At 43.5% G+C, this 27,595-nt stretch overlaps 1 protein-coding gene across 1 annotated transcript in view; it reads left to right on the top strand.

Annotated features, from left to right (window-relative positions):
- Nucleotides 1–27,595, top strand: part of LOC124598897 (ras-GEF domain-containing family member 1B-like) — a 495,556-nt gene that overhangs the window by 342,127 nt on the left and 125,834 nt on the right. Inside the window, exon 6 of the mRNA XM_047136034.1 lies at nucleotides 2,610–2,753. Within this exon, the coding sequence (XP_046991990.1) occupies nucleotides 2,610–2,753 (144 nt within the window). The remainder of the gene's footprint in view (nucleotides 1–2,609; nucleotides 2,754–27,595) is intronic.

The raw sequence follows: 27,595 nt of genomic DNA, 5'->3' as shown, positions 1-27,595 counted from the left end.
ATCGCACTGACTGCAAAACCACGTTCGTGATGAACACTAACCTGTTGATGCTACGTACTGATGTGCTTGATGCTAGTCCTGTAGAGCAATGAGTCGCATGTCAACACAAGCACCGAAGTCAACATTACCTTCCTTCGATTGGGCCAACTGGCGGTGAACTGACGAAACTAAAATGAGCTCTAACATGGAAATTAAGCGTTTCCGCACACATGTCCACATAACATCTTTTCTTTATTTGTGTGTGAGGAACGTTTCCTGAAAGTTTGGCCGTACTTTTCTGTAACACCCTGTAGTTCCAGAAAAAAGAGAAATGTTGGTGTACCGTAGTGTTTTCATAGTCCATGCGGAGGCCAATTTCTAATCAGTACTATGCAACGGCCAACTTGGTGGGTTGACGGGATTGTGTATGGTGTTCTCAGTTGTGTGCATCCCCTCGTCAGTATATGATTCGCTACATTACTACTAGACACTGCGAAACGTATGTCAGACGTTCTGATTCCAACAAGTAATGTTGGACACTGAACGGATTCCTGTGTTCACCTATTATACTCTAGAAGAATTTCGTCATACTTTCAGTCTCCTCAGTTTAAAATTTTCGAAGTTTTCTTCGTTGCATTATTCTTTTCTGAGCTTCTAGCAGCGTTGCTATATCCGTTTTGACGAATATTTAGCACCCAAACATTTTATGTGATGTTAGCACGGCAGAGTAATAGTTCAGCTGTATCTCATTTGCTTCCGATCATGTCTTGTTGTTAAAAATATTTTCTGCGTGTTCCTTCACTGCAGTGGGAGTCGGGATGGGGTCGAGTTTAGGTTCGTTCTCCGGATCCACATCACGGATTCTTCGACAGCCAATGAGCGTGCAGTAGTGTTCTGAGTGCCCTGCTGTGAATGTCGTAGCCAGTACGAGCGCTAAACCTGGTAGTAGCCGGTTGTTTAGTCAGTTAGTGAATTTTTATTACATTTCTTGCGAATTGTCGTCGCTGATCGTGGCGGTAGGCGACAAATTCTACCTGAGCCACCGAGAGACATAATTTGCAGGGTACAAGCTTTCTTCAAGCGTAAAACACGTGTGTGCACGTACCATAATCGATGCTTGGGACCGACAACACTGCAATAGCCAACCTGCGGGAACCCCCGTCGTTCGTGAACTGGGCTACAGCTGTCTGTGAAATATGAGGGATAATGCCGTTCTTATATTCACATTTCTTACTTGTTTCTGCCATGGGCTGATTTTGGCGTTTCAGACTAAGCTGCTCTGATCGTCTCCTCTTTTCCGTCCTTGTCAGTTTCCAGTATTGAAACTTGGATAGAATAATTTCGCTGTTGCTGATGTCTTCTTGTTTGACCATTGCCAATCTTACATTAATTTTTACTGATGCGATCCTTTACATGGTGTCTGTTCTGCGCTCACTTCTGCTTTCATGAAATTGTCTGCTCTCCTTTGCAATTCTGTCTGGTTTCATTATCGTCATGTGGTCTCCTCCGTTTCCTTGCTTTATTATTATTATTATTACTCACAATAAATACATGAAACACCACCTTTAATATAAAAATAATTCCGTATCTTAATGCCCAACACGATGCATTTTGGTCTTACGACTAATATGAACGTAACAGCATAATTCTGGCGTCTTGACGAACTTCTAGTGTATCATGTCTGTGAACTGGTTTGTTTCTATAAACATGAGCAGTATGATCGAGGTGAAGTGTCTTGGCGAAAGAACAATATTCTATACTAGGATATCCATAAATGTACTTTTCAGGAAAATGTTTCTTACTTTTTGCCGTTTCTTTTACATCCTGTGGTTCACGTTTTGCAAGATCTAACCGGTACCCACTTCATCAAGAGGTCGATATGATCCATTAACATTCCGTGGACCCATGATCTCACGGAGCCTCTGTCTCTCGAATACCCGGTTTTCTCTTAGTCCTGGAATACCTGTGATTCTGTCTGGAATATAGTCACTATTTTAATTAAAGTGCTGTAAAGTCTTCGTTCAGCTCACTTTGATTTGGATTTTCTCTGTATAAAGTATATATTCTGAAAAAAAAACATTGATCGTCCTTTGTCACCTGATGTTTTCATCTCTTTTGATAGTTTTCGTTTGTACTATTTCCGCAGAGATATTTAAAGTTGTCTGCTGCTTCTATCTTATTTTTCCTTGTGTTAAAAGTAACAAGGGGCGGCTTTGCTGTTTGTTATATATTGTGTTTTTCAATGAAAATTTGGAGTCAGTTTTTTCCTGTTGCGGTTTTAATATATTTGTCTGCTTTATAGGTTTATGAATGTTACTAGACAGGACCGCGAGATAGTCAGTGAATGCAAGGCAGTTGATCTCCATGACGTTCTGGTTCCTCCATTACATTCTTAGATGAGCAGTTCCTTCCAATTCTTTCTCCCATTCACGAATGATCTTCTCCAAGACATAGCGCAAGTACCCAAACTTTTTTGTTGTCACACACTCCTACTTTCACATTCCGTTTTAGCTGTTTGCACACATTGGTGCAGACCTTGAAAACTTATGTAATACTATAAACACAGTCATAAAACAACCGTGTCAGCAGAAATCAGTGGCATTTGTGTCTTTTTTCTGCTTGGTGTGCAGCACGTGAAGAAGAAGCAGCGCGTCAAGGTGATGGAGTACTGGATCGAGGTGGCGCGCGAGTGCTTCAACATCGGCAACTTCAACTCGCTGATGGCCATCATCGCCGGCCTCAACATGTCGCCCGTGTCTCGCCTCAAGAAGACGGTGAGTACCTGCTTCCTGCCGGCGCTGCGCTCAACAACTCACCTTGACCAGCTGTCACACTTCCTAGCATGTATCAACGGGTGGCGGACTCACCAGGAGCAGCACTGTGAAGTTGTTACGGGGGTGTGGTACTCTATTGACCTCCAACAACATGAAAACGGTTCTGTTCAAGGCAGAATTTATTTTGGATGCAATGGCGCACACACACTTTCTGAATAACCTCTCAAAGATGTTCAACAACGACAGACGAGGAATTATCTGCCCCACCTAAAAGACTAATTATTTCGACCGCCGTCACTTGCTCTACTATCTCCGTTAGTCTGTCAGAGACAATAGGCTCAAGTACAGTCAATTTTCAACATACTTGTTAATGATTTACTTTGATTATTCTCAGACAGACCCTTTCAGTGAGTCCAAAACGGATTCTCATTTGGAGGCGCACGGCGCACAGTATTGGTCTGGCATGTTACAGATGAGCTAAATAGCCACCTTTTTGGACAATACAAAAATCCCTCCTCTGACCGCCTGCTTGCATTAACTTAGGAGCTACCCTTGTTTTTACATCGCCAAGTGACTGTAGACCTCAATATGAGACAGAAATTTCAACTTTGCACGTCCACGCATTCCTGAGAAAGAGGGTTTTGGAAAGTCGGTCAGACAGATAGATAGACAGACGACAAACTGATCCCATAAGGGTTCAGTTTTACCGACTGTGGTACGGAGTGCCAAAAATAGCATTTTTAGGGCGGGTCGAGCGATACGTCACCCATTATGTCAGTGAAGTTTCCAGGCAGCGGTTGAAGCATCGGAAAGAGTACACAACGGAAATCCGAGTGTTGTCGGGTCGAGTACATATAAGGAACCTCTTTTTTTCGTAGTCGTATATTATTTACACTGCAAATAAACAGAAGTAATGTTCAGTATATTGAATTTATAAATATTTTCTTAAAAGTCATGAAGAGGAAAGGCAGAGGGAAATTTTAGATTGCAAATAAATTTCTAGGAACGGTTGTGAGACGTACACGAGAACTTCGTATATAAAATATATACTCTTACTATATTGCGGATAATGGTTTGCACCTGCAGGGGTGATATTCATCGCAAGAGCAGAGGAAACAGTAATTTTCTTGCCATCTTGTACACGTTAAAAATGCCGCATATTTACCTGTAAACTTTAATTACAAGCCCTTCTTGGGAAATTATTAGCAGACTCCTCGTGGACGCTGTAAGTATAATCCTCCCTTGGGAATCTATTTCCAAACTTAAGTTTTCCTTTACTTTTCCTTTTCATACCTTTTATGAAAATGTTAATACGTACAACAGATTGAGCACTATTTCGATTTACTTGCAGTGAAGTAACGTAGAAATTGAACATAAAAATATTTCCATGTAGGGACTTGACCGTACGACCTTTCGATTAACTCTTACTCTTTCCGCAGCGCCAACTGCTGTCTGGAAACTACGTTAACATAAACTGGTCACAACTCTACCGACGCGCGCGAGAAATGATATTTTCTCTAAACGCTTCTGTCGCTTTCGTTTCTGGCTAGACCTGCCTTTACTGTAAATCTGTGCGAAATCGGTGATGCCCAGTAGGGCGGTCGCCCTTGCAAGTGGGCTTAAAGTTTAAGTAAACCTGCATGCAGTTGACGGAGTCACCTGATCAGCAGTGTTTCCAATCGAATGCGTGATTAGGGACATACCACCAAGCGATTGTATCATTGGGCCACAGATTCTTCCAAGAAATACGCGCATTTATGCACGAGAGTAACTTCGGTTTCTGCGAGGGCGAATATCCCAGGATTTCATGCGGATTTCCCTTTGTGCATGTGGTACATGCGTGATGGGACACTGGCACATTTTGCCGCACCATGAGACGATATCGGAAACGCCAACATGGCTGAAGGTCTGTGGCTCCTGCAGTGCCTAAGCCGAGGCCTCCAACATCACCTTCTTCAGTGTGGGGACATCTCAAAAATGAAGTGTACATCCCTGCAGCTGATACGTTTGAAGCAATGTAGCAGCGGTTTGTACAGTCTTGTCATTATTGACCGAGTAATCTGAGTGTGTTTCGAAGAGTCTGTGACTCACTACGTAACGTGGTGAATTGTATTTCTTGTTGAGGTAGGCAATGGATTTAATTTTAGCTCAACTAGATGAGTACGTGATCGAGATTACCTTTGAAAGACATTTAATTAATACAGATTACATTCTCTATCTAAAATGTGATAAATTATCTGCACATAATTCGCCTCACAGTAAGGGGCGAGGTGCCTGGTGCCTAACAAAAATGGTACGGTTAATTTTATTAAATTTTTTTCCTACTATATTAGTGAAATTATATCGCCCAGATGACGACCTCCCCGTAGACATAGAGTGGTTATAGTGTAAATAATATGTTGTAGATGGAACAACATTCGCCCAAGTTGGCGGATGACACTGAGGACTCAGTTGTGATCTGCCTGACGTGCTACCTAATAACATGTGAGCTAAAATATATGTGAGAGTCTATCAGGGGGAGGACATTTACACTGGACAGGCAAAATGCCGCTAGAGCTTCCTACTGGAATGCGAGGCTAGTAACACGTGGTGCTCGGTACATAACACACGCGCGTGCATTTCCCTTGACACTGGTGGCGCAGACTATAGTCGGCAGTTCCAGTCTGCATCCCTTCTGAATTACTTACGAGCGGTTTGCCGCATCTCCCAGGGACCAGCTGCAGTTCGCACACTGATGCGCAGCGAATCGCGATCAGCGGAAAGCTGTCACCATTCGCTTCCGACAACGCCTCAATTTCAGTTTCGCGATGTGTTTCGCTGGCTGCCTGCGGAACGTCATACGCCGCGGCGCGTCATTGCTGGATACGCCACGGTAATGCCTGGCTGCTGTCAGGCCGCGCGAGCGGAACGAATAGCTGTCGGGGGCAATTTGCCGATGGGCGCGAACGCCAGAACGGCGCCATTGGAGGCGCGTCCGCTCCATCTGCCCCTTTCTCCTCCCTACAAACCACGCACACACCACACGAGAGTCACACCATAGAGAGACGCACATGCACTGTCACACAAGGGAGACTGGAAAATAGATACACGTGCTCAGACGGAGAGCGATAAAGTGCAAATCATTACAGCCGGCAGGAAAAAAAAGTGAACACTGCTTTGAAGAGAATGTTCGTACGAATCGTCCGTCTCGTTTGTGTTGTTGGCGCTCAAAGCCATGCGTCTGTCAAAGCCGCAATGGAACTGTATTTTTCGTTTGACTGTTTCTCGAAAGCTGACGTTTCGCTTGCTTGTTTTCTTTTGTCATTCAGAATGTTTCGAAGATACTGGGCAATGCTTTGGAACTTCGTAACGTTCATTAGAAGATGTTTCGAGCTCACATGAATGCAGATACCTTGCTGGTCATTAAAACTGCAACAACAAACAAATATAACAAATGAAACTTCCTGGCAGATTACAATTGTGTGCCAGAGCGAGACTCGAACTCGGGACCTTCGCCTTTCCTGGGCAAGTGCTCTACCATCTGAGCTACCCAAGCACGACTCACGCCCCGTCCTCACAGCTTTACTTCTGCCAGTACCTCGTCTCCTACCTTCTAAACTTCACAGAAGCTCTCCTGGTAGAGCACTTGCCTGCGAAAGGCAAATGTCCCGAGTTCGAGTTTCGGTCCGGCACACAGTTTTAATCTGCCAGAAAGTTTCATATCAGCGCACACTCCGCTGCAGAGTGAAAATCTCATTCTGGAAATACAGCAAGTGACCAAATTTTAGTTTTTGTATCTTCTCTCTTCTCCTGCACACTTATAAATTCTATTCATAGAGGATGATTATTCGGTCCTACTTTTGGGTTTTATGCAACTCATAATGCCTTCAAATGACGTGGGTAAATTTTCCTATTCTCTCACTCACTACCTGCTAACTGTGAGTCCCACAGAAAAAATTAACAGTACCTTTTTGTAGGAAATTTAATGTAGTTCAATCTTACGTTTTCAATATAAAACGTAATTTTTCGAATTATTCAATAGAACGTACGAAAGTGATCTTCAAACTCATTTCTTTGAATAACTTGAAAATCTTGACCTCCACCGAAAAGATGTCCTGATGAAGAATTTAACCACTTACATTCCCTACAAAAATGTTGTGTTCATTTTTCTGCAGGACTAATAGTTTGAGCGTACCATGCCGTTTCGGGTTGCATAAAACCCGTTGGTAGGAGCACGTGAATGCGAATCACCCTGCATACAGGGTAAACTTAAATAAACCCGACAGACTGAAGTGACGGGAAGTGGAGAAAGGAACCCGGAAATGCATCGCTGCCACGGCAGATGGCGCTGACGAATGAAAGTCCCTCTGTCCACATGCCGTGTGTTTCAGGCTGTGTGGTCGACGCAGCATGCTGTAAGCAGCAATTGGTCCGGTATTCGTGTCAGGAAGAAGGCGTGATGCTGTTTGCGTACGGCCAAGCAGATGGCAAAGGTGGAGAGGCAGCACGGTTATACCAGATCAAGGACCTTCGCAGATACCAAACCACGTCGCGCAACGCTTCAAGCCGTTTTGGGCGTTTGTGTGATCATGAATGCTTTCAGACAGACGAACATGCAGGAAGGGGTCGGACTCTGCCTACACCAGATTTGGAGGAGCGGGTTCTACATGATATTGAGACGAACCCTAAATCTGTTGTACGCACAATCTACCGCCTCCGTGCACGTTCGTCTGTCTGAAAGAACCTGTGATCACACAAATACCCAAAAAGGACTTGAAATGTTGTGCGATGTGGTTGGTGTCTGTGAAGGTACTTGTTTGGTATAGCCGTGCTGCCTCTTGACCGTTCCCATCTGCTTGACCGCGCTCAAACACCATCTCGGTTTGTTCGCGACCTGAATACCGGACCGTTCTGCTGCGTCATCCTCACAGCCTGCACCACACAAGGGACAAACGCCACGTTGTCACAGCGACGTTCGTTTGTCAGCGTCATCTACCGTCGCAACGGTGTTTTTCCAGACGCTAGTTCATAGGACATTTGTTCCTCCATTTCCAGTTAGGAATGCGTCTCTGCATTTTGTCTGTTTTATTAATGTTCACCATGTATAAATTTGTGGTGTCACCGCCAGACACCACACTTGCTAGGTGGTAGCCTTTAAATCGGCCGCGGTCCGGTAGTATACGTCGGACCCGCGTGTCGCCACTGTCAGTAATTGCAGACCGAGCGCCACCACACGGCAGGTTTAGAGAGACGTACTGGCACTCGCCACCAGTTGTATAGACGACTTTGCCAGAAGGGGATCACTGACAAATACGCTCTCATTTGCCGAGACGATAGTTAGCATAGCCTTCAGCTACATTTACTACGACCTAGCAAGGCGCCGTATTCAATTGATATTGAGATTCTATTAATGTATCATCAAGAGCGGTGTTCTACAAATGTGGATTAAAGTTAAGTATTCCAGAAGCTACGTACTTTTCTTTATAGCATTCATTACGTATCCTGTTTCAGACCTCACGCCAGCCTGCGTGAGTTTAAGCGCGTGCCTTTCGGCTTCCTCTCATTGTGTCTAGGCTGTCTTGTCTAGACACAACAAAATTGATGCCGCAACTGCGGTTTTGTCTGTGCATTCGGGCTAATCCCTGGAACTATCGAAGGAATTTTGATACTGTTTTCACTAACAGGTAGACCGATTTACGAGAAAGATTTGTGCACATAATTCATAAATATTCCCAGCAAATTGGCTGAATAATTATGAACGGAGCCTTTCCCATCTTGCAGTGAGTTGCAGAACTCGATTGCATCATGCTGCTGTGTGAAGTCCTCTAAACCGAAGTTTCTAGCCAGAGGGTGTAGGCTACCGAAGTTGTGTGGCAAAGGGTGCTTCGTAGCGATGTTGCGTTGCAGAGAGTGCTCTTACAATTGTTCCGTGGCAGAGGTTGCTTCATGCGAATGTTTATTGGCGGAGGGTGTATCTTACCAATGTGTATGGTGAGCGGTACTTAGTAATGACGTTTTGTCGCGAAAATATGGGAAAATGTGACACAGGAGATGCAGCTGGCACTGGAGTCGGGCGGCGGGCAGGTGGCCGTAGCTCACGCCCAGGTTGCACGCAAGCTTGCACCTCCCTTCATTTTACCACCAGATGTCATCCCAAACGCTAATTAAATTTGGAACAGCCTCCTGAGAACTCTCCAGGCGAGGGATGCTTAAATCTTTTGTTTTGTGAAATTAATGACATTCAGTTACCTGAAGTTGTTCTCTGAACATTTTCAATTTTTGTTGAGCCGTGAATACTTTGTGCTACCTTTGTGAAGCTGGGATCGGCCGCTAGTACAGTACACCAGGAAAAATGCACAGGGTGATTATAATTAACGTCTTGGTGCTCACGAAGGTCCCCTGTGGTCTCTGATTATCGTATGGCAGCGAAACGTGGCAGATACTCTAATCCGTTAGTGCGGAACCGATTTATGCTGGAGGAAATTATTTCCAGTTTTGGCCATCAGTTGCAATTCTGTTGCTGTGCAGGCTCTCGCCGACATCTCCAGCGTTCATATTCAACAAACTGTGTAAGTAGCGGTTAATGCTAAAATCAACTATAAGCCTTTCTCACTTGTTTGACCTTATCTGCCACGTCCCATTCCTAATCGATTACATACAGTATGTGATCATAAGTATCCGGTCACCTGGCTGAAAATGACTTACAAGTTCGTGGCGCCCTCCATCGGTAATGGTGGAATTCACTGAGGTGTTGGCCCGCCCTTAGCTTTGATGACAGCTTCCAATCTCGCAGGCATACGTTCAGTCAGGTGCTGGAAGGTTTCTTGGGGGATGGCAGCCCATTCTTCACGGAGTGCTTCACTGGGGAGAGGTATCGATGTCGGTCGGTGAGGCCTGGCACGAAGTCGGCGGTCCAAAACATCCCAAACGTGTTCTATGGGATTCACGTCAGAACTCTGTGCAGGACAGTCCACTACAGGGATGTTATTGTCTTGTAACCACTCCGCCACAGGCCGTGCAATGTGAACAGGTGCTCGATCGTGTTGAAAGACGCAGTCGCACCATCCCCGAATTGCTCTTCAACAATGGGAAGCAAGGAGGTACTTAAAACATCAATCTAGGCCTGTGCTGTGGTAGTGCCACGCAAAACATCGAGGGGTGCAAGCCCCCTCCATGGAAAACACGACCACACCATAACACGACCGCCTCCGAATTTTCCTGTTGGCCCTGCGCACGCTTGCAGATGACGTTCACTGGGCATTCGCCATACCCACACCCTGTCATCGGATCGCCACTTTGTGTACCGTGATTCGTCACTCCACACAACGTTTTTTCACTGTTCAATCATCCAATATTTAAGCTCCTTACATCAAGCGAGGCGTCGTTTGGAATTTACCGGCGTGATGTGTAGCTTGTGAGCAGCCGCTTGACAATCAAATCCAAGTTTTCTCATCTCCCGCCTAACTGTCATAGTACTTGCAGTGGATCGTGTTCAGTTTGGAATTCCTGTGTGATGTTCTGGGTAGATGTCTGCCTATCACACATTACGACCCTCTTCAACTGCCGGCGGTCTGTGTCAGTCAACAACGAGGTCGGCCTGTACTGTTTTGTGCTGTGCGTATCCCTTCACGTTTCCGCTTTACTATCACATCGGAAACAGTGGACTTAGGGATGTTAAGGAGTGTGGAAATCTCGCGTATGACACAAGTGACACCCAATCACCTCACCACGTTCGAAGTCCGTCCCATTTTGCTCTCTCACGATGTCTAAGGTCGCTGATATGGAATACCTGACAGTAGGTGGCAGCACAATGCACCTTACATGAAAAACGTATGTTTTTGGGGTGTCCGGATACTTATGGTCACATAGTGGACTGGAACATTTCTTTATATCTTCCTTGCGTTCACTACGCCACATGCGCACTTAGTAGGCCAAACTGGAACTATTTTTTTCCTGTGTAAATCGTTTCCGCATTAGCATCTACCAAGTTCCGCTGCCATACAATAAGTACTAAATCTCTGTGAGTATCTGCAGTTCACTTATAAGCATCCGGTATGATAAAATTTATCGCTGATGTGGCGATGTACGGGTGGAACATTTAATACACCGAACAACGTCCTTTGGAATCACAAATGCTGGGCATGGAATCGAACTGGGCTTGGATGGCGGAGTATAAATGTAGATGTATATGTGTCTTCTTCATTTCGTGCTGCTTCAGGTCTGTGCCAGAGTTCGTCATTGTAATGGCAGGTGAATGACGGCGCGAATCCGTCGACCTCCCATGACCAAATATTTCCTGTGGGTGAGAGATCTGGGGAATATAATGGCCAGAACAATAGTTGAACAACTTCTGTATCGAGGTAGGTTACTACGAAGAGCGGAGTAAGTGCGCAAGTTATTCTTCGTGGTCCTTCAGTGTTTTGTGGATGCGTACAGAATTTTACACTTACTAATGCTGATGGTAGTTCGCATGGTAATGGTTGGGTTACTGTGGCTCTAGTTCGTGGTGGTAAAGTGGAGACTGTATCAGGGCTAGAGACTTTTAACAGCCCAGAAGTTATTTCTTATCATACATTTCAGATATATGAGGTGTATAATAGAGATGGTGGTTCATCTTACTATATGTCTACAATGCCGTTGGTTCTTAGGATAACCAATCGTCGTAAAGTAAATGAATCAGAGTCTGTGTCTGTGTGGGTTAAAGGTGCACTGAATTGTGCTAAGACTAAAGTTGTTGGAGATGTGACACATTGCTATAGAAACTGAAATAAAGTACCTGTCCTTTGCCTGAGAAAACGAAAAAAAAATAATAATAAATATCACACGACAGCGCAAAAGAAACCTATTGGGTCACTGTAAATGACCCATCCCAAATCATCCAGGTACTGATTCACCAACAGACACTGACATTTCAGAAGGGGGAACCATGGCAATGGGGGGAGCTGTGCCCCCATCTTTGATTATATATTTATAAAAATTCATTTGCTTCCAGTTGCTACGATATATATCTTCGATATGCTAGTGTACTATATGCGGCGTTCTCGGTACTTTGCGTTGCCCACTGGGCGTTCTAGCGCGACGCTACTAGTATTACGTAGCGTCGCGCTCAATTGGTTCCAGACCGGAACATCGGCAATAAGCGTGTTTACATCATGTTGTTGAAATACTGGTCATGGAGACCTCGAAACTAGGGCACGGCCACCGGACTTAAAAACTCATAAATGTGACGTCTGTTGTCAAAATTACCGGCTATACGATCTAGAGTTGATCGTGTTGTGTACCCAATGGCAACCGGTACCGTCATGTCAGATGAGACTCCACTCAAGGATGCAGAACGCACAGCTGGGTCTCGCCTTAAAAGATGACGTGATGCCGCTGCTGCGTCAACGGGCGGGGCGCAGCACTTTGGGCGCCCCTCCCACTGCTGCCGCGTCGAAGGAGGCTGCGAGGGCAGCCGCCCTGCTGACACTCCGTGGTGTTCCAGACGTCACGGCACTGTCTGTCTTCAAACTTGTCGTGCCGCAGACAAAGCCTTTTCCTAACTGGAGGTACGTGATTTGACTGTACAATCCTGCTAACAAAATTTCTGTACTCTCGGGCGCTAGTTGCGTGGAGACTTTGAGTGTGGCTCTAGTGAAGCAATCGACTCCACATTCACACGACAGTCAATAAATACTATCCGGCACGAATAGCAGTACAGCTGAACGACAAACGGCGGTCTCGATTGGCCACAATCCTGTCGCTGCAGAATTCTGACGGTGGACGTCTCTCCTGTCTTATACGAGGCATAACACGATCTTCTCACAACCAAGCAATGTTCAAAAGCAATTTCTCGATGAGAAAAACAAACGCGTAATCTTTCATTACATGCATAATGTAGAAGCTGTTACTCCTGTCTTCTTCGGGTGGTTCTCTGAAATGCTAGTTAGTTGCTTGTCCAAACATTTAGTTTAACGTCTGTTGCATGCCGTTTTGACATTGTTGCAGTTTTAATGGCCAGCAGTTTACGTAGATTGAAAATGCTGCTACGTTCGTGGGTATACTTATCTTTTAAATGTTTCAGCCTTTAGACTTTCCTGGAGTGGTATAACTACTGATGTTTTCGAATTTCGAGGTGGTTTCTTTGTTATCTGGCCTACCAATATACTGAAAAGTACAATTTGCCTGAAAGGTCTGCTTATTCCTCAATTCCAAAGGAAACATATTTTTAAAAAAATTGAACTATGCTAACATAGACATTGGGTTACATGGCTGACATCAGCATCATCAGCGTAAATCGTGTTTCAGTTTCCGTAGCGATAGGAGAACTGGAGGCGTCGGCTGCTACACATTTCTCTAGCGAAAGTAAATACTGTTTATTTCTTCCGTTTTTTTTGTATCCTAACAGATGCTGTATTTGTTTTCCACTAGCTGCATTCTATTTCATTCGTCAGGGAAATTATGTATTACACTTCCGCAGGTATGTGATGTGACCATGAGGCGCCATCTATCCGTCAACTGGTGTGGCTGTACCCAATTCCTGTGATACATCAAGTTCTACATCTACATCTACATGGATACTCTGCAAATCACATTTAAGTGTCTGGCATAGGGTTCATCGAACCACCTTCACAATTCTCTATTATTCCAATCTCGTATAGCGCGCGGAAAGAATGAACACCTATATCTTTCCGTACGAGCTCTTATTTCCCTTATTTTATCGTGGTGATCGTTCCGCCCTATGTAGGCCGGTGTCAACAAATTATTTTCGCATTCAGAGGAGGAAGGTTGGCGATTGGAATTTCGTGAGAAGATTCCGTCGCAACGAAAAACGCCTTTCTTTTTATGATTTCCAGCCCAAATCCTGTATCATTTCTGTGACACTCTCTCCCATATTTCGCGATAATACAAAACGTGCTGCCTTTCTTTGAAATTTTTCGATGTACTCCGTCAGTCCTACCTGGTAGGGATCCCACACAGCGCAGCAGTATTCTAAAAGAGGACGGACAAGCGTAGTGCAGGCAGTCTCCTTAGTAGGTCTGTTACATTTTCTAAGTGTCCTGCCAATAAAATGCAGTCTTTGGTTAGCCTTCCCCACAACATTTACTATGTGTTCTTTCCAATTTAAGTTTTTCGTAATTGTAATACCTAGGTATTTAGCTGAATTTACGGCTTTTAGATTAGACTTATTTTGTGTAACCGAAGTTTAACGAGTTGCTTTTAGCACTCATATGGATGACCTGACACCTTTCGTTATTTAGGATCAACTGCCATTTTTTGCACCATTCAGATATTTTTTCTAAATCGTTTTGCAGTTTTTTTGATCTTCTGACGACTTTATTAATCGATAACAGACAGCGTCATCTGCAACCAACCGAAGACGGCTGCTCAGATTGTCTCCCAAATCGTTTATATAGATAAGGAACAGCAAAGGGCCTATAACACTACCTTGGGGAACGCCTGAAATCACTTTTGTTTTACTCGATGACTTTCCATCAATTACTACAAAGTCTGACCTCTCTGATAGGAAATCGCAAATCCAGTCACATAACTGACACGATATTCCATAACCACGCAATTTTACTACGAACCGCTTTTGTGGTACAGTGTCAAAAGCCTTCCGGAAATCCAGGAATATGGAATAGATCTGAAATCCCTTGTCAACAGCACTCATTCGTCATTAGTGCCTCAGGATAAAGACACGTGACTCTGAAATCTATTGCAACGAGTAGAAAGCAATAAACGCAGTTGTCCGGTTATAAAAAATATAATAATGAGTGTAAACGTATTCATTTTTCCTTACTGAAAACTTTTTTAATCTAAGCCACACCAAAGGATTGGCAGCTGCAAACGAAATACTCGTGCCACACACGTGGTCCCTACCAGTCATTCACACACACTGCCCCCCCCCCCCCCCATCTACCTCCCCCCCACTTAGCTCCCCAACCCCGCACCCTCCGTCCTTGACATTTTCTTTTGAACCAACGGGTCGTGACGTCGTTTTTAGAACGCAAAGTGAGCTGTGCGTTATAATGACGACATGGAACTCTTAATGTATTGCATTTGTTTTGTTTACGGTACTGTACTACATTATGCTCAAGGCCTATTTTTTGTATAATTCATTTATTCATTATCAGATTATCGGTTCTATGCGCTTGGAAAAGTTGTTTGTAAGTTATCGATTGAACTGGCTAGGCTAAAAGGGCGGAAAATGACTGTGGTCCGAAAAGTCCACTGCGGCACACGCCGTAAGCTGCATGCAGAGTATAGAGTATCAGATGCAGAAATATATGTATGAAGCACAACACAGTTAATGAGGCACACAAATATTTCCGCTCTGGTATAGCCCTGTTACTCGTCTACCGAATTCGCGCTCAGTAACGGTGTGATTACTGGCGAATGACAAGGCATATGCTTGATATTACACGGGCAGTGCTGAAGTCAGCTGTCGGTGTCACAGAACACGTAGAATGTTTGGCGTGCCAGTTGCAGAAGTTTTGTAGCGAGCAGACTGGCGCGCCACTCGCAGGGGACAGGGCACCCGGAAAGTTGTGGCCTCGGAGACTGGCGCCAATAAACATGCCGCCCTCGCAGGTGCCGTAAACACTGCCCCCCCCCCCCCTTCCCACCGCGCACGTCCCTCCAGATAGCGCCATTCCGGCGACAGCGGCAGACATTTCTCTTTCCGCCGCCCCGGACGCGATTTCGCTTTCCACGACATTTTCCAGCTCTTTGTGCGGCTCTCGCTGTCGAGTGGGAGAGGTGGAAACCTGTGTGCAGCTGAACAGAGTTGGGGCGGCACTGATGGAGAAAGATGGGGGCGACGATTGATACTGCGAGAAGTCAGCGTGTCACACTTTAAGGTGGTACAGCCTGCGAGGTTTTTACTCATATGCTGTCTCCCAAACAGCAGAGGCAGGTCAGCAGGTCTAGGTTACATATCATAGACGCATTCATACAGAAGATCTTCAAAGACATGCGATTGGCTACATTAACTTTTCTCTATTAGAAACCAGTGCTTCAGAATCGACGACGATTGATCGACGGACGCGAAGTTAATATCCGACACGTGCCAAGGAAACGTAAAAGGACTTACAATGTTGTAAATACTACATAACGGGATCTCCTTGTACACACTCTGCAAGGCAACGAACAGCACGTGGCAGTGGATACTTCCAACAAATATTGGTCGTTGAGCGCTGCATTTGCCAGCAGGGGAACAGCGACCGTTAGAAATTGAAATTGCAGAGCCGTCGCAAGTCGCATGTTAATTTCTCCTTTACTTTACACTTTTTACTGGACCAACGCGAGTATCTTCAGTGCTCCACTGTTAACCGAGACTGCTTGCTACTTGGTGTCACCCAAAAGTATGCGCGAATACAGATTCAGAATGTACCTCGCACTTGTGGCAGCTCTATATTTTTAATTTTAAATGTTACTTATGTTCTGTTCTATTTCATTCACCTATTAAGCGAATGAAAAGTAGCTGTACAGGATCCTCTGTACCCTCCATAATCTCTGTATCTTACTCTCCCTACGTGAAATGTGCGATGGAGTCAGCCAAATGGCGGCACAGACTCCTTTGAATCTAATATCTTTGAAAAGAGTAATGTCACCTTTCCTTGAAAAATTTCCATATAAGCTGCCTAAGCATGTCTGTCACCCTTTCGTCTAGGCTACACCGACCTTTTATGATCCGAGCAGTGCCTCTCTGAATTTGTCTGGTGACTGCTGTCGTGCCAGGTACATAAGTATCCCAACTACTTCTTAGTTTCACCCGCTTCCAAATGTTTTATAAGCTGTGACGGTCCCAGTACGGTCACCACTATTTATGTATGACTTGTTTCCCTTCGTTATAGACATTATTTTGGGTTTCTCAAGAGAATTGTCACCAATTACCTCAAGTAGTAAAATATGTCTAACCGTTTCAGCAATTTTTTTGACGTTATTCAAGGACGATACTATCCTGTAGACGACAGCATCCCAAATGGTTCAAATGGCTCTGAGCACTATGGGACTCAACTGCTGAGGTCATTAGTCCCCTAGAACGTAGAACTAGTTAAACCTAACTAACCTAAGGACATCACAAACATCCATGCCCGAGGCAGGATTCGAACCTGCGACCGTAGCGGTCTTGCGGTTCCAGACTGCAGCGCCTTTAACGGCACGGCCACTTCGGCCGGCGACAGCATCCCCAGTTAAAAACTTCATAGTGCTGCTGACCCAGTCTCAGATAATTTGTGACAACTCTCTTACAAACGCAAAATAATGCCTATAACGAACAGAAAGAAGTCATACTATCCGATTACTGTCATACTATCCGATAACATAAATAGTGGTGACCGTGATGGTACCGTCACAGCTTATAAAACATTTGGAAGCGGGTGAAACTAAGAAGTATTTGGGATACTTACGTATCTGGACGACAGCAGTCACCAGACAAATTCAGAGAGGCACTGCTCCGATCATAAAAGGTCGGTGTAGCCTAGACGAATGGGTGACAGACATGCTTAGGGAGCTTGTATGGAAATTTTTCAAGGAAAGGTGACATTACGCTGTTCAAAGATATTACACTCAAAGAAATCCTTGCGGCCTTTTAGCTGATACCATCGCACGTTTCACGTAGGGAGAATAAGATACAGAGATTATGGGGCGTACGGAGCCACCTGTACAGCTACTTTTCATTCGCTTAATAGGCGAATGGAATACATCAGAACATAAGTAACATTTAAAATTAAAATTGTAGAACTGCCACAAGTGCGAGGTACATTCTGAATCTGTATTCGCGCATACGTTTGGGTGACACCAAGTTGCAAGCAGTCTCGGTTAACAGTGGAGTTCTAAAGATACTCTGTTATCTCTACCAGAGGCAGACAATACAGTGGCCTAGCAAAAAGGAAGATGGTTCAAACAGGTTAAATTAACACGTATTCCTTTTTCGCTTTCCACGTTTCAGGGTCTAAAAACGTCATCTAGTAGTGCTCAGATTAGTTTTGGTTACTCGTAATCTCTCTGAGTGACTCAGATTTGAGTTTTCAGTTTCCTGTTGCGTGCGATCTTTTTTATTTTCATTTCCCCATGTGGAGACGGGAGTCAACAACATATTTTAGCAGTCGAAGAGGGAAGCTGAATACAAAATGAGTTCGAGTTCACTGAACTTCTTCCTTGTCTTCCATCAGTTCTATCAGGTAAGTATCCCATAACGCTAAACAATACTCAAGAAGAGTAAGAACAATTGTAGTGCAAGCATTCTCTGTAGTTAAGTTTTTCTGAATCTAAGTAATCAGTGTGTTCTGAAAATAAAGCGCAGTCTTTGGAATATCTTGACCATTACGACTCGGAGGCTGATAAAGAGTGTTGTCCCGCCTGTCTCATATTTTGTGAGGTGGAATACTAACTGTCAAAGTCAAATAAGTACATTTAAAATTACAGTTGCAATTACAGCTACAGAAATTCACGTCTGCATATGTTGTACTCTGTTTCAAACAGATAGTCTCGAAACCCGAGTCAGCAGATTAGCTCGCGACACAGTTTCCTTTAATGAATTTGACTTGACGACGTGTAGACTGTGTGGACGAGAGGGGGATTACTTGAAACGCTGCCGGCCGTTCCCCCATCCACTGGTCTCTCATTACTCGGGCTGCGGTCTACCAGACGACAAGTGCCCGATTTGACCAAAAAGAAGCACATTCAGCCGATGGAATATTTTTTCCCCCTCTCGTTAACAGGAGTGGCGCGGCGGGCTCTTCGACGTATTTCTCAGAAGGCGAAACTTTTAATGAGCACTGCGCTGTCAAACGTAGACCACGAAGTCACAGCCTTCATTCAGTGTAAAGTAACAACCCCCCTTTTGGGAAATTTTTGCGCGCCTCTACGAAATTTTTCCGGTACGAGCAAATAAGTTTAATTAGCACTGTAAAGATATTAATAGTTGTTGTGACTTATTTCATCGGAGGCACCAGATTAATCGGCGCCAAAAGAAAAACATTCCGCGTTTCATATTACCTTTGTTTCAGAGTCCAGATTTTCTTTGTGGCATCAAAGCTATTCTTCATAGCGTCTCTGTTGGTCTGCTGAAAAAAGAATCTGTTTGTGCTTTGTCACTAAGGAGTACAGCGCGCACACACTTAAAATTGAGTTTCTTTACGTTACGTTTAGCATCATCCTTCTGTTTATTGCTGATCGTGTTCCATTCGAGCGAGCTTTGTGTGCGATTTCTGATGCCTTGAATGTTACTGCATCTGTATTGTTTGAAACAGCTCATTCGTTTCACTTTCTAAGAGGGAGGCAATTCTCTCCGTGCTGCCCATGAAGCTCTGTGTTCTTCTGTCTCTATATCAACTTATTCATTTTATTTCTCGATAACACCGGCGCTCTCGTTGTGTGCGATTGAAGTTGTGGCAGACTTAGAGGAACGAGAGGGAAGACAGAAGAAACTATCTATACAAAACCAGCCCACGCCTCTAATGACTTCGTCATCGACAAGCCGCTACGCCCTGATCTCTCTTTTCAAACTAATCGAATGAATCAAAGCAAACTACTACAGAATGCAGGTTCAGAGTATTTTCAACAGATGTATTTGACAGCGACTTTCACCGGTAAGAAAGAAACAAATCAGCTAGAGCTCGTTTCGTGGGTATTGGATATTAATGGCCAGACATGTAGCCGTCAATGCCTAAAGTTCACACACGGAGATTGTCAACAGAATTTTGTATAATATCTTTGTAACGTAGCTCACTGGGAACAGTTTTGGTCTTGTATTGTGAGAGACGTAGTAACTATAAAGTTATTTGAATTGGGGTCAGTATGTGAAACGGTGGCTTACGATCAATTTTTCAGGAAAGCATTATGATCAGATGGCCGACGAAAGCACATGCAGATAAATGTCAAAACTGTCAGGTGATTACCCTGACACGTGACACCTGTAAATTGCTGACCATAATGATGATGATGATGATGATGATGTCCTCCTCGCCGTGTCCGGCGACAGCGACTCCGTCAGTCTTCTCTGTCCTTGTTGTGGTAGGCTCGGATGTGGCTCGCGAATCCGAATTTCGCTTTGAATATCTTGTTGCATGAAGCACAGTGACGTTGACCAGCAGAGTTGTAAGTATACGTGTAGACAGGCTTGAGCTGAGATTTTCGGAGCTCTCTTTTAGCATCCAGGTTCATTAGACGCTTTTGCTCGAATTGTTCGATGCTCTTATGTACAGTTGATCGCCACTCCGATCGGCGCAATGCTATCTCCTCCCAACGGTTGCTTGGAATGCCACCGGCTGCAAGGTGGCGTTTAATGGTGTCTTTGTATCGCAGGTGTTGACCACCTTTCCTCCTCTTCCCGCACGAGGGCTGCGAGCAGAACACCGCTTTAGGTAGCCTACTGTCATCCATGCGTATTATGTGACCACTCCATCTCAGTTGATGTTTCATTATTAAAGCTTCAATACCAGCCAGTTTCACGCGGCGCAAAATCTCCGTGTTTGGGACACGGTCTTCCCATTTGATGCGCAGAATTGATCTCAGACATCGAAGATGAAATTTATCTAGCTTCTTAATGTCAGCTTTGTAACAGCACCAGGTTTCCGAGGCATAGAGTAAGGTGGGTAATACTACTGCTTTGTAGACTGCAATTTTTGTTTGTAGTTTGAGATCATGTGATTTCCATACTCGGTCATTAAGCTTACCGAAGGCTGAGGCTGCGCTGGCTATACGCGCTGCGATTTCCGTTGTCAGGCTGTTGTCACTTCTAATTTGGCTTCCCAAGTATTTGAAATTTGACACATTTTGCAAGGGTTTGTTATTTATCTCAATACTGGAGTCATCTGTATTTAGACCTCTAAGTGGCTGTTTGAGAACTTGCGTGTTAGTGATGCTAATGCCTTCTGCAGGAGGCATTTAGCAGATTTATGTAAGTCTGAAGAGTTTCGCAAGAATTAGCCATCATGCATACATCATCCGCGTAGAGAATCTCTAAGATGGATAGTTTGGTTACGCGACTTTTTGTTCTGAGGCGAGAGATGTTGAAGACACTTTTGTCTGTCCTTGTGTCGAGACTAATTTGATTACTACAGGCTTTGGTCGCGTCTCTCATAATAACTGCGAAGTAAAGTGAGAAGAGTGTGGGAGCCAGAGCACAGCCTTGTTTTACACCACATGTCACGGGAAACTGTTCTGAGAGCTTGTCCTCATGGCGGATTTTTGCCATCATGTTTTCATGAAACTGCCGAGTCAAACTGACAATTTTGTCAGGGCACCCAGTTTTCTTTAGTATGATCCAGAGAGCTTCCCGTGGGACACGATCAAAAGCTTTTTCCAGGTCTACAAAGCACATGAACAAAGGCCGATGTTGCTCTAAGCGTTTCTCTTGCATTTGTTTGACAACAAATATGGCATCCACTGTGCCTCTGTTTGGGCGAAAGCCACACTGGGTCTCTGGTAGCAGTTTTTCTGCAAAGTGTGTTAACAGGGTGTTAATTATGTGGGCAAGGACTTTTCCCGCTGCTGAGAGAAGAGAAATGCCCCTGTAGGAACTGCAGTCTGATATGTCACCCTTGCCTTTATAGATCTTGGAAATACAAGCATCTTTCCAGTCTTGTGGAATCATTTCATACTCTCAAATCCTTAAGATCAGAGCAAACAATGGTTTCTTGATGCTTGGTCCCCCATATTTATATAGCTCTGATGGCAAGTTATCTAATCCTGCTGTTTTCTCATTTTTCAGCTTAGCCAGTGCTGAAATGAATTCATCGTAGGAAGGGGCATCCGCAAGTTGTTCCTCAATTGGCACGTCTTCAAGTGCTTCTATGTATGGAATATCGGTTGTCTGATGGTCGGGATTAAGAACGTCATTAAAATGTTCCGCCCACCGAGACAGGATGTCACTCTGTTGCGTCAGCCGACAACTTTTGTCTTTGTTATAGACTGGTGTTATCATCCCAACTCTTGGACCAAAGATAGTTTTCAGGGACTCAAAGAATCTGCCCGTTTGGTGTGTCGGCATATAACTGTATTTCATTTGCTTTATTTGCCCACCAACTGTCTTTGAGAGCACGTACCTTCACTTTCAGATTGTAATGCGCTGCTCTACGCTTGTTATCATCAGGGGTGCGAAGAGAGGTTCTGAAATCATTAATTAGCTTTCTGATCTCTGGATCTGAGTCGTCAAACCAGTCCTGGTGCTTCTTCTGAGGCTTTCCCAAGACTTCTGAAGCACAGCCACGCAGTCTGCTAGCGTATGCACTCCACTGTTCATCTACAGGGGCAGATTCAGATATCAAAAGGCCATCGACACCAAATTTTTCATCCAGTTTTGCTCTCATAGTCTGATCATTGGCCAAGATTTTGCAGGACAATTTTGTTGGTATTTTGTGTGAAGCTCGGCGTGGTGCCTTCAAAGTTATCTTTAATTTGGACCTCACGAGTCGATGGTCTGTCCGTCCCTGAGCGCCTCTCATTGCACGTGTGACCAGTACGTCACCAAGATCTTTTTTCCGTACTATCACATAATCCAGAAGGTGCCGGTGTTTAGGTCGCGGATGCATCCATGTCGTTTTATATTTTTCAGGCAGACGAAAATATGTATTTGTCAGACAGAGTTCAAACTCGGCACATAGAGTTAGAAGATCCAAACCAGTCGAGTTGCATTTTCCAATCCCATGGCGACCGAGGACTCCGTTCCAAGCACTGAAATCATTCCCAACACGAGCATTAAAATCACCAAGTAACAGAAGTTTATCTGCAGAAGGAATATCCCTAAGGACATGTCGGAGGTCTTGGTAGAACTTGTTCTTCTCTTCATCCGGAGATAGCAATGTAGGTGCGTATACATTGATCAAGTGAAGATATTTCTTGGATGCCAGGTGAAGTCTGAGTGTTATTATTCTGTCACTGATACCTTTTGGGAGTTCTGTTAGTGAACATGCCAATTTATTGCGTATGGCAAAGCCTACCCCACTTTCCGCCCTTTCAGTGGATGATTTTCCACTCCAGTAGTAGGTATAACCTCCGAGCGGTTCACATAACTGTCCAGAGTCACTAAGATGTGTTTCACTTATGGCGGTAATGTCGATGTTATATCTAGCCAATTCCCTTGCGATAAGTCCTGTCTTTCTCTCTGGGCACTGATTGTGGTCGTTATCCTGTAAAGTACGGACGTTCCAGACTCCAATCATTAGATATTTAAGGTAACTGTTTATTTTATTATTTTTTTGACCGCATATGTTAGTGAACAAGTGACCGCAGATTGCCACTTGTGCTGGGTTGAGACGGGCTATGTTTAGGCCACCTTTTCTAGGCCCCTCCCTGGATTAGGGAAAGCAGAGCGATCCTAAATAGGGCTGCTTTGTCGTCGGACGAGCTGCCGAACCAGTCCTCCAGTCTCTCACGAGTACCAGAACGACCATCACCGTCTGACCGCCTAACGTGCAGAGCACCAACTAAGGTTCAGGTACACCAAACCCTTGCCTCACCATCAGTACTCCATCGCCGCAGGACTTTCAAAGCTCATAGTCCATTGAAACTTTGCCAGAGTCATCTGCGCGTGAAGGTATTTAAAGTGGACAAGCAGTTGCGCAGATGGAGATCCACTCTCTCGTCCTCCGACTCTGGTTGGCAGTGGATCGTAGGGCCGATACGACTGGCAAGAGGCAGGGGATGCAGTGAATGGCCATATGCCACTGGAAGTATCCTGACATACGCCCTTAAGGCACATCACAGGTGCCTTGCTTCGTCGGTACAGAAGCCGTGAGTGTTTACCTATCGATATTACCCGCCTCCTACACCGATGAAGAGACTGACTGAAGGGAAAAAGGAAAGGGAAGGGACTGGAAGGGAAAGGGAGGAAAGGACGGTAGGTCGTTGTGAGGCACACTTCGTCTGGCTCCTCTGCTGAGACCAGACCGGCTAGGTTGAACCTGCCAGTAGCTACGCTACCACCGGTATAGCTCTCAGCATCACAGGAACACGCAAACTCTCCCACCCGCACGGACAGTGCTACGATAAGGTAGCCATAATAACTTACAGAAGAACAGAAAGAAAAACTGAAAACGTCTCAGAGATCAGATTGGTTTCAGGAATAGAACAGGTGTTAGAGAAACAATTCTAAAATTTCACTTAGTAATGGAAGACATGTTGAAGAAAAATTGATGTCCTTTACTAGCAGTTGTGGCCTAGAGAAAGGCGTTGACATTGATAGGTTGAATAAAATGTTCACATATCTTATAAGACTGGGGCTCCGGTAGATCCACAGATGAACAGTCGTCTACATACCCAAAACCCAGGTGGGAGTAATACGAGTGGAAGTTGTAGTAAAGGAAAATTCGTGTTACGAGGGGCGTTAAATAAATAACACAGCACTTTTTATTCTCAAAACAATTGGTTTTATTCATGATTCCGAGACACCATATTATTCCAAACTCTTTTGGCTACAAAATCCTATTTTTTAATATAATGTTCGTTCAATGCGGCGGCCTTACACCACAATACTGGGACAGTCCGCAGGTTGCCCGTACGCTACCACTCTACTGGCCGACGTTGGAGCCAATCGCTTCCTGCATCAATAAGCTACCTTGTAACGCGCAAACAGTACAGAACAGATGTAAGGAATTTATGTTGTGTCACGTAGTAGAGAAGTGCTGTTTCTCAATTGACGATTCAAATTTATTACTAGGCTGTTGTTATAGTGACTAAATTTTTAACACCTACCTACATGGATTTCAAGGATGCTCCCCGTTACGTACATTCCTGAACAATACGTGGAATTGCCCCAGAACATTACTTCCTCTGACATTAATGAATGGAAATATGCAAAGTAAACTCATTTTCTGAGTCTCTTAGTACCAAAATCAGCAAATGATGTTGCGATTGAAAAGGTATGTACTGTCTGGTTAAGTAGTGGATCAGTATGTACACTGAGGAATTTTGAACAAGTGGTTCCACATATTTCGTTTCTCCCCCTACTGTGCTGAAATTTCTGATGATGTGTCCTGCCTTGCACAGAATTAAAATAAACTGTGTTAATTATAATGGATGTGACAGACGATTTACTGAGAATCAACCACTAATACTTCTGAATATTTCATTCATTGCTTCTTCTTTTGATCGAAGTCTCTTGTATTGAGTGATGAGAAGAAGCTATCTGTATGTACTTAAAGGAATTTTTTATACTCAAGATCGCGCTCAAAACTCGCTTTTAGTCACAGCGTTTCGACAGTCAGACTGTCATCTGCAGATCTTTAAAAACTTTTTATATTGTACATTGCGTTCCATTGTGCATTTATTACTCATGCCGTGTTAATATTTTAGTGGAATGTGAATTAAAATACACAGAGCTAAACTGCACATTGTGGAACTTGTCAAGTCTACGTATGTAGCACTCCGTTAATGCTTGTCAGTTGTTGAAATCTACAATATATTGTAAAAGTGCATATTGGTTAATTAAACTTTGGGATAAATGTACACTACTGTACATTGTCGATTTCAACAACTGACAAGCACCAAATGAGTGCTACTTTTTTTTTTTTTTTTTTTTTTTTTTGTCATCAGTCTACTGACTGGTTTGACGCGGCCCGCCACGAATTCCTTTCCTGTGCTAACCACTTCATCTCAGAGTAGCACTTGCAACCTACGTCCTCAATTATTTGCTTGACGTATTCCAATCTCTGTCTTCCTCTACAGTTTTTGCCCTCTACAGCTCCCTCTAGTACCATGGAAGTCATTCCCTCATGTCTTAGCAGATGTCCTATCATCCTGTACCTTCTCCTTAACTTCATTGACTTCGTGACCATCAATCCTGATGTTAAGTTTATCACTGTTCTCATTTCTACTACTTCTCATTACCTTCGTCTTTCTCCGATTTACTCTCAAACCATACTGTGTACTCATTAGACTGTTCATTCCGTTCAGCAGATCATTTAATTCTTCTTCACTTTCACTCAGGATAGCAATGTCATCAGCGAATCGTATCATTGATATCCTTTCACCTTGTATTTTAATTCCACTCCTGAACCTTTCTTTTATTTCCATCATTGCTTCCTCGATGTACAGATTGAAGAGTATGGGCGAAAGGCTACAGCCTTGTCTTACATCCTTCTTAATACGAGCACTTCGTTCTTGATCGCCCACTCTTATTATTCCCTCTTGGTTGTTGTACATATTGTATATGACCCGTCTCTCCCTATAGCTTACCCCTACTTTTTTCAGAATCTCGAACAGCTTGCACCATTTTATGTTGTCGAACGCTTTTTCCAGGTCGACAAATCCTATGAAAGTGTCTTGATTTTTCTTTAGCCTCGCTTCCATTATTAGCTGTAACGTCAGAATTGCCTCTCTCGTCCCTTTACTTTTCCTAAAGCCAAACTGATCTTCACCTAGCGCATTCTCAATTTTCTTTTCCATTCTTCTGTATATTATTCTTGTAATGCATGAGCTGTTAAGCTGATTGTGCGATAATTCTCGCACTTGTCAGCTCTTGCCGTCTTCGGAATTGTGTGGATGATGCTTTTGTGAAAGTCAGATGGTATGTCGCCAGACTCATATAGATTAGATTAGATTAATACTAGTTCCATGGATCATGAATACGATATTTCGTAATGATGTGGAACGAGTCGAATTTTCCAATACATGACATAATTAGGTTAATTTAACAACATACTTTAGTTAATATAACAACTTTATTTTTTGTGTTTTTTCTTTATTTTTTATTTTTATTTTTATTTTTTTTCTTTATTTTTTTATATATTTTTTTCTTTTATTTTTTTCTTAATTTATATCTAAAAATTCTTCTATGGAGTAGAAGGAGTTGTCATTCAGAAATTTTTTTAATTTCTTCTTAAATACTTGTTGGTTATCTGTCAGACTTTTGATACTGTTTGCTAAGTGACCAAAGACTTTAGTGCCAGTATAATTCACCCCTTTCTGTGCCAAAGTTAGATTTAATCTTGAATAGTGAAGATCGTCCTTTCTCCTAGTATTGTAGTTATGCACACTGCTATTACTTTTGAATTGGGTTTGGTTGTTAATAACAAATTTCATAAGAGAGTATATATACTGAGAAGCTACTGTGAATATCCCTAGATCCTTAAATAAATGTCTGCAGGATGATCTTGGGTGGACTCCAGCTATTATTCTGATTACACGCTTTTGTGCAATAAATACTTTATTTCTCAGTGATGAATTACCCCAAAATATGATGCCATATGAAAGCAATGAGTGAAAATAGGCGTAGTAAGCTAATTTACTAAGATGTTTATCACCAAAATTTGCAATGACCCTTATTGCATAAGTAGCTGAACTCAAACGTTTCAGCTGATCATCAATGTGTTTCTTCCAATTTAATCTCTCATCAATGGACATACCTAAAAATTTGGAATATTCTACCTGAGCTATATGCTTCTGATTAAGGTCTATATTTATTAATGGCGTCATACCATTCACTGTACGGAACTATATGTACTGTGTCTTATCAAAATTCAGTGAGAGTCCGGTTACAAGGAACCACTTAGTAATTTTCTGAAAGACAGTATTGACAATTTCATCAGTTAATTCTTGTTTCTCAGGTGTAATTACTATACTTGTATCATCAGCAAAGAGAACTAACTTTGCCTCTTCATGAATATAGAATGGCAAGTCATTAATATATAATAAGAACAACAAAGGACCCAAGACTGACCCTTGTGGAACCCCATTCTTGATAGTTCCCCAGTTTGAGGAATGTGCTGATCTTTGCATGTTACGAGAACTACTTATTTCAACTTTCTGCACTCTGCCAGTTAGGTACGAATTAAACCATTTGTGCACTGTCCCACTCATGCCACAATACTTGAGGTTGTCTAGCAGAATTTCATGATTTACACAATCAAAAGCCTTTGAGAGATCACAAAAAATCC

The sequence above is a fragment of the Schistocerca americana genome, chromosome 1, assembly GCF_021461395.2.
Source record: "Schistocerca americana isolate TAMUIC-IGC-003095 chromosome 1, iqSchAmer2.1, whole genome shotgun sequence".
Lineage (NCBI taxonomy): Eukaryota > Metazoa > Arthropoda > Insecta > Orthoptera > Acrididae > Schistocerca > Schistocerca americana.
Note: the sequence above shows the minus strand (reverse complement) of the source record. Positions and strands in the feature narration are given on the sequence as shown.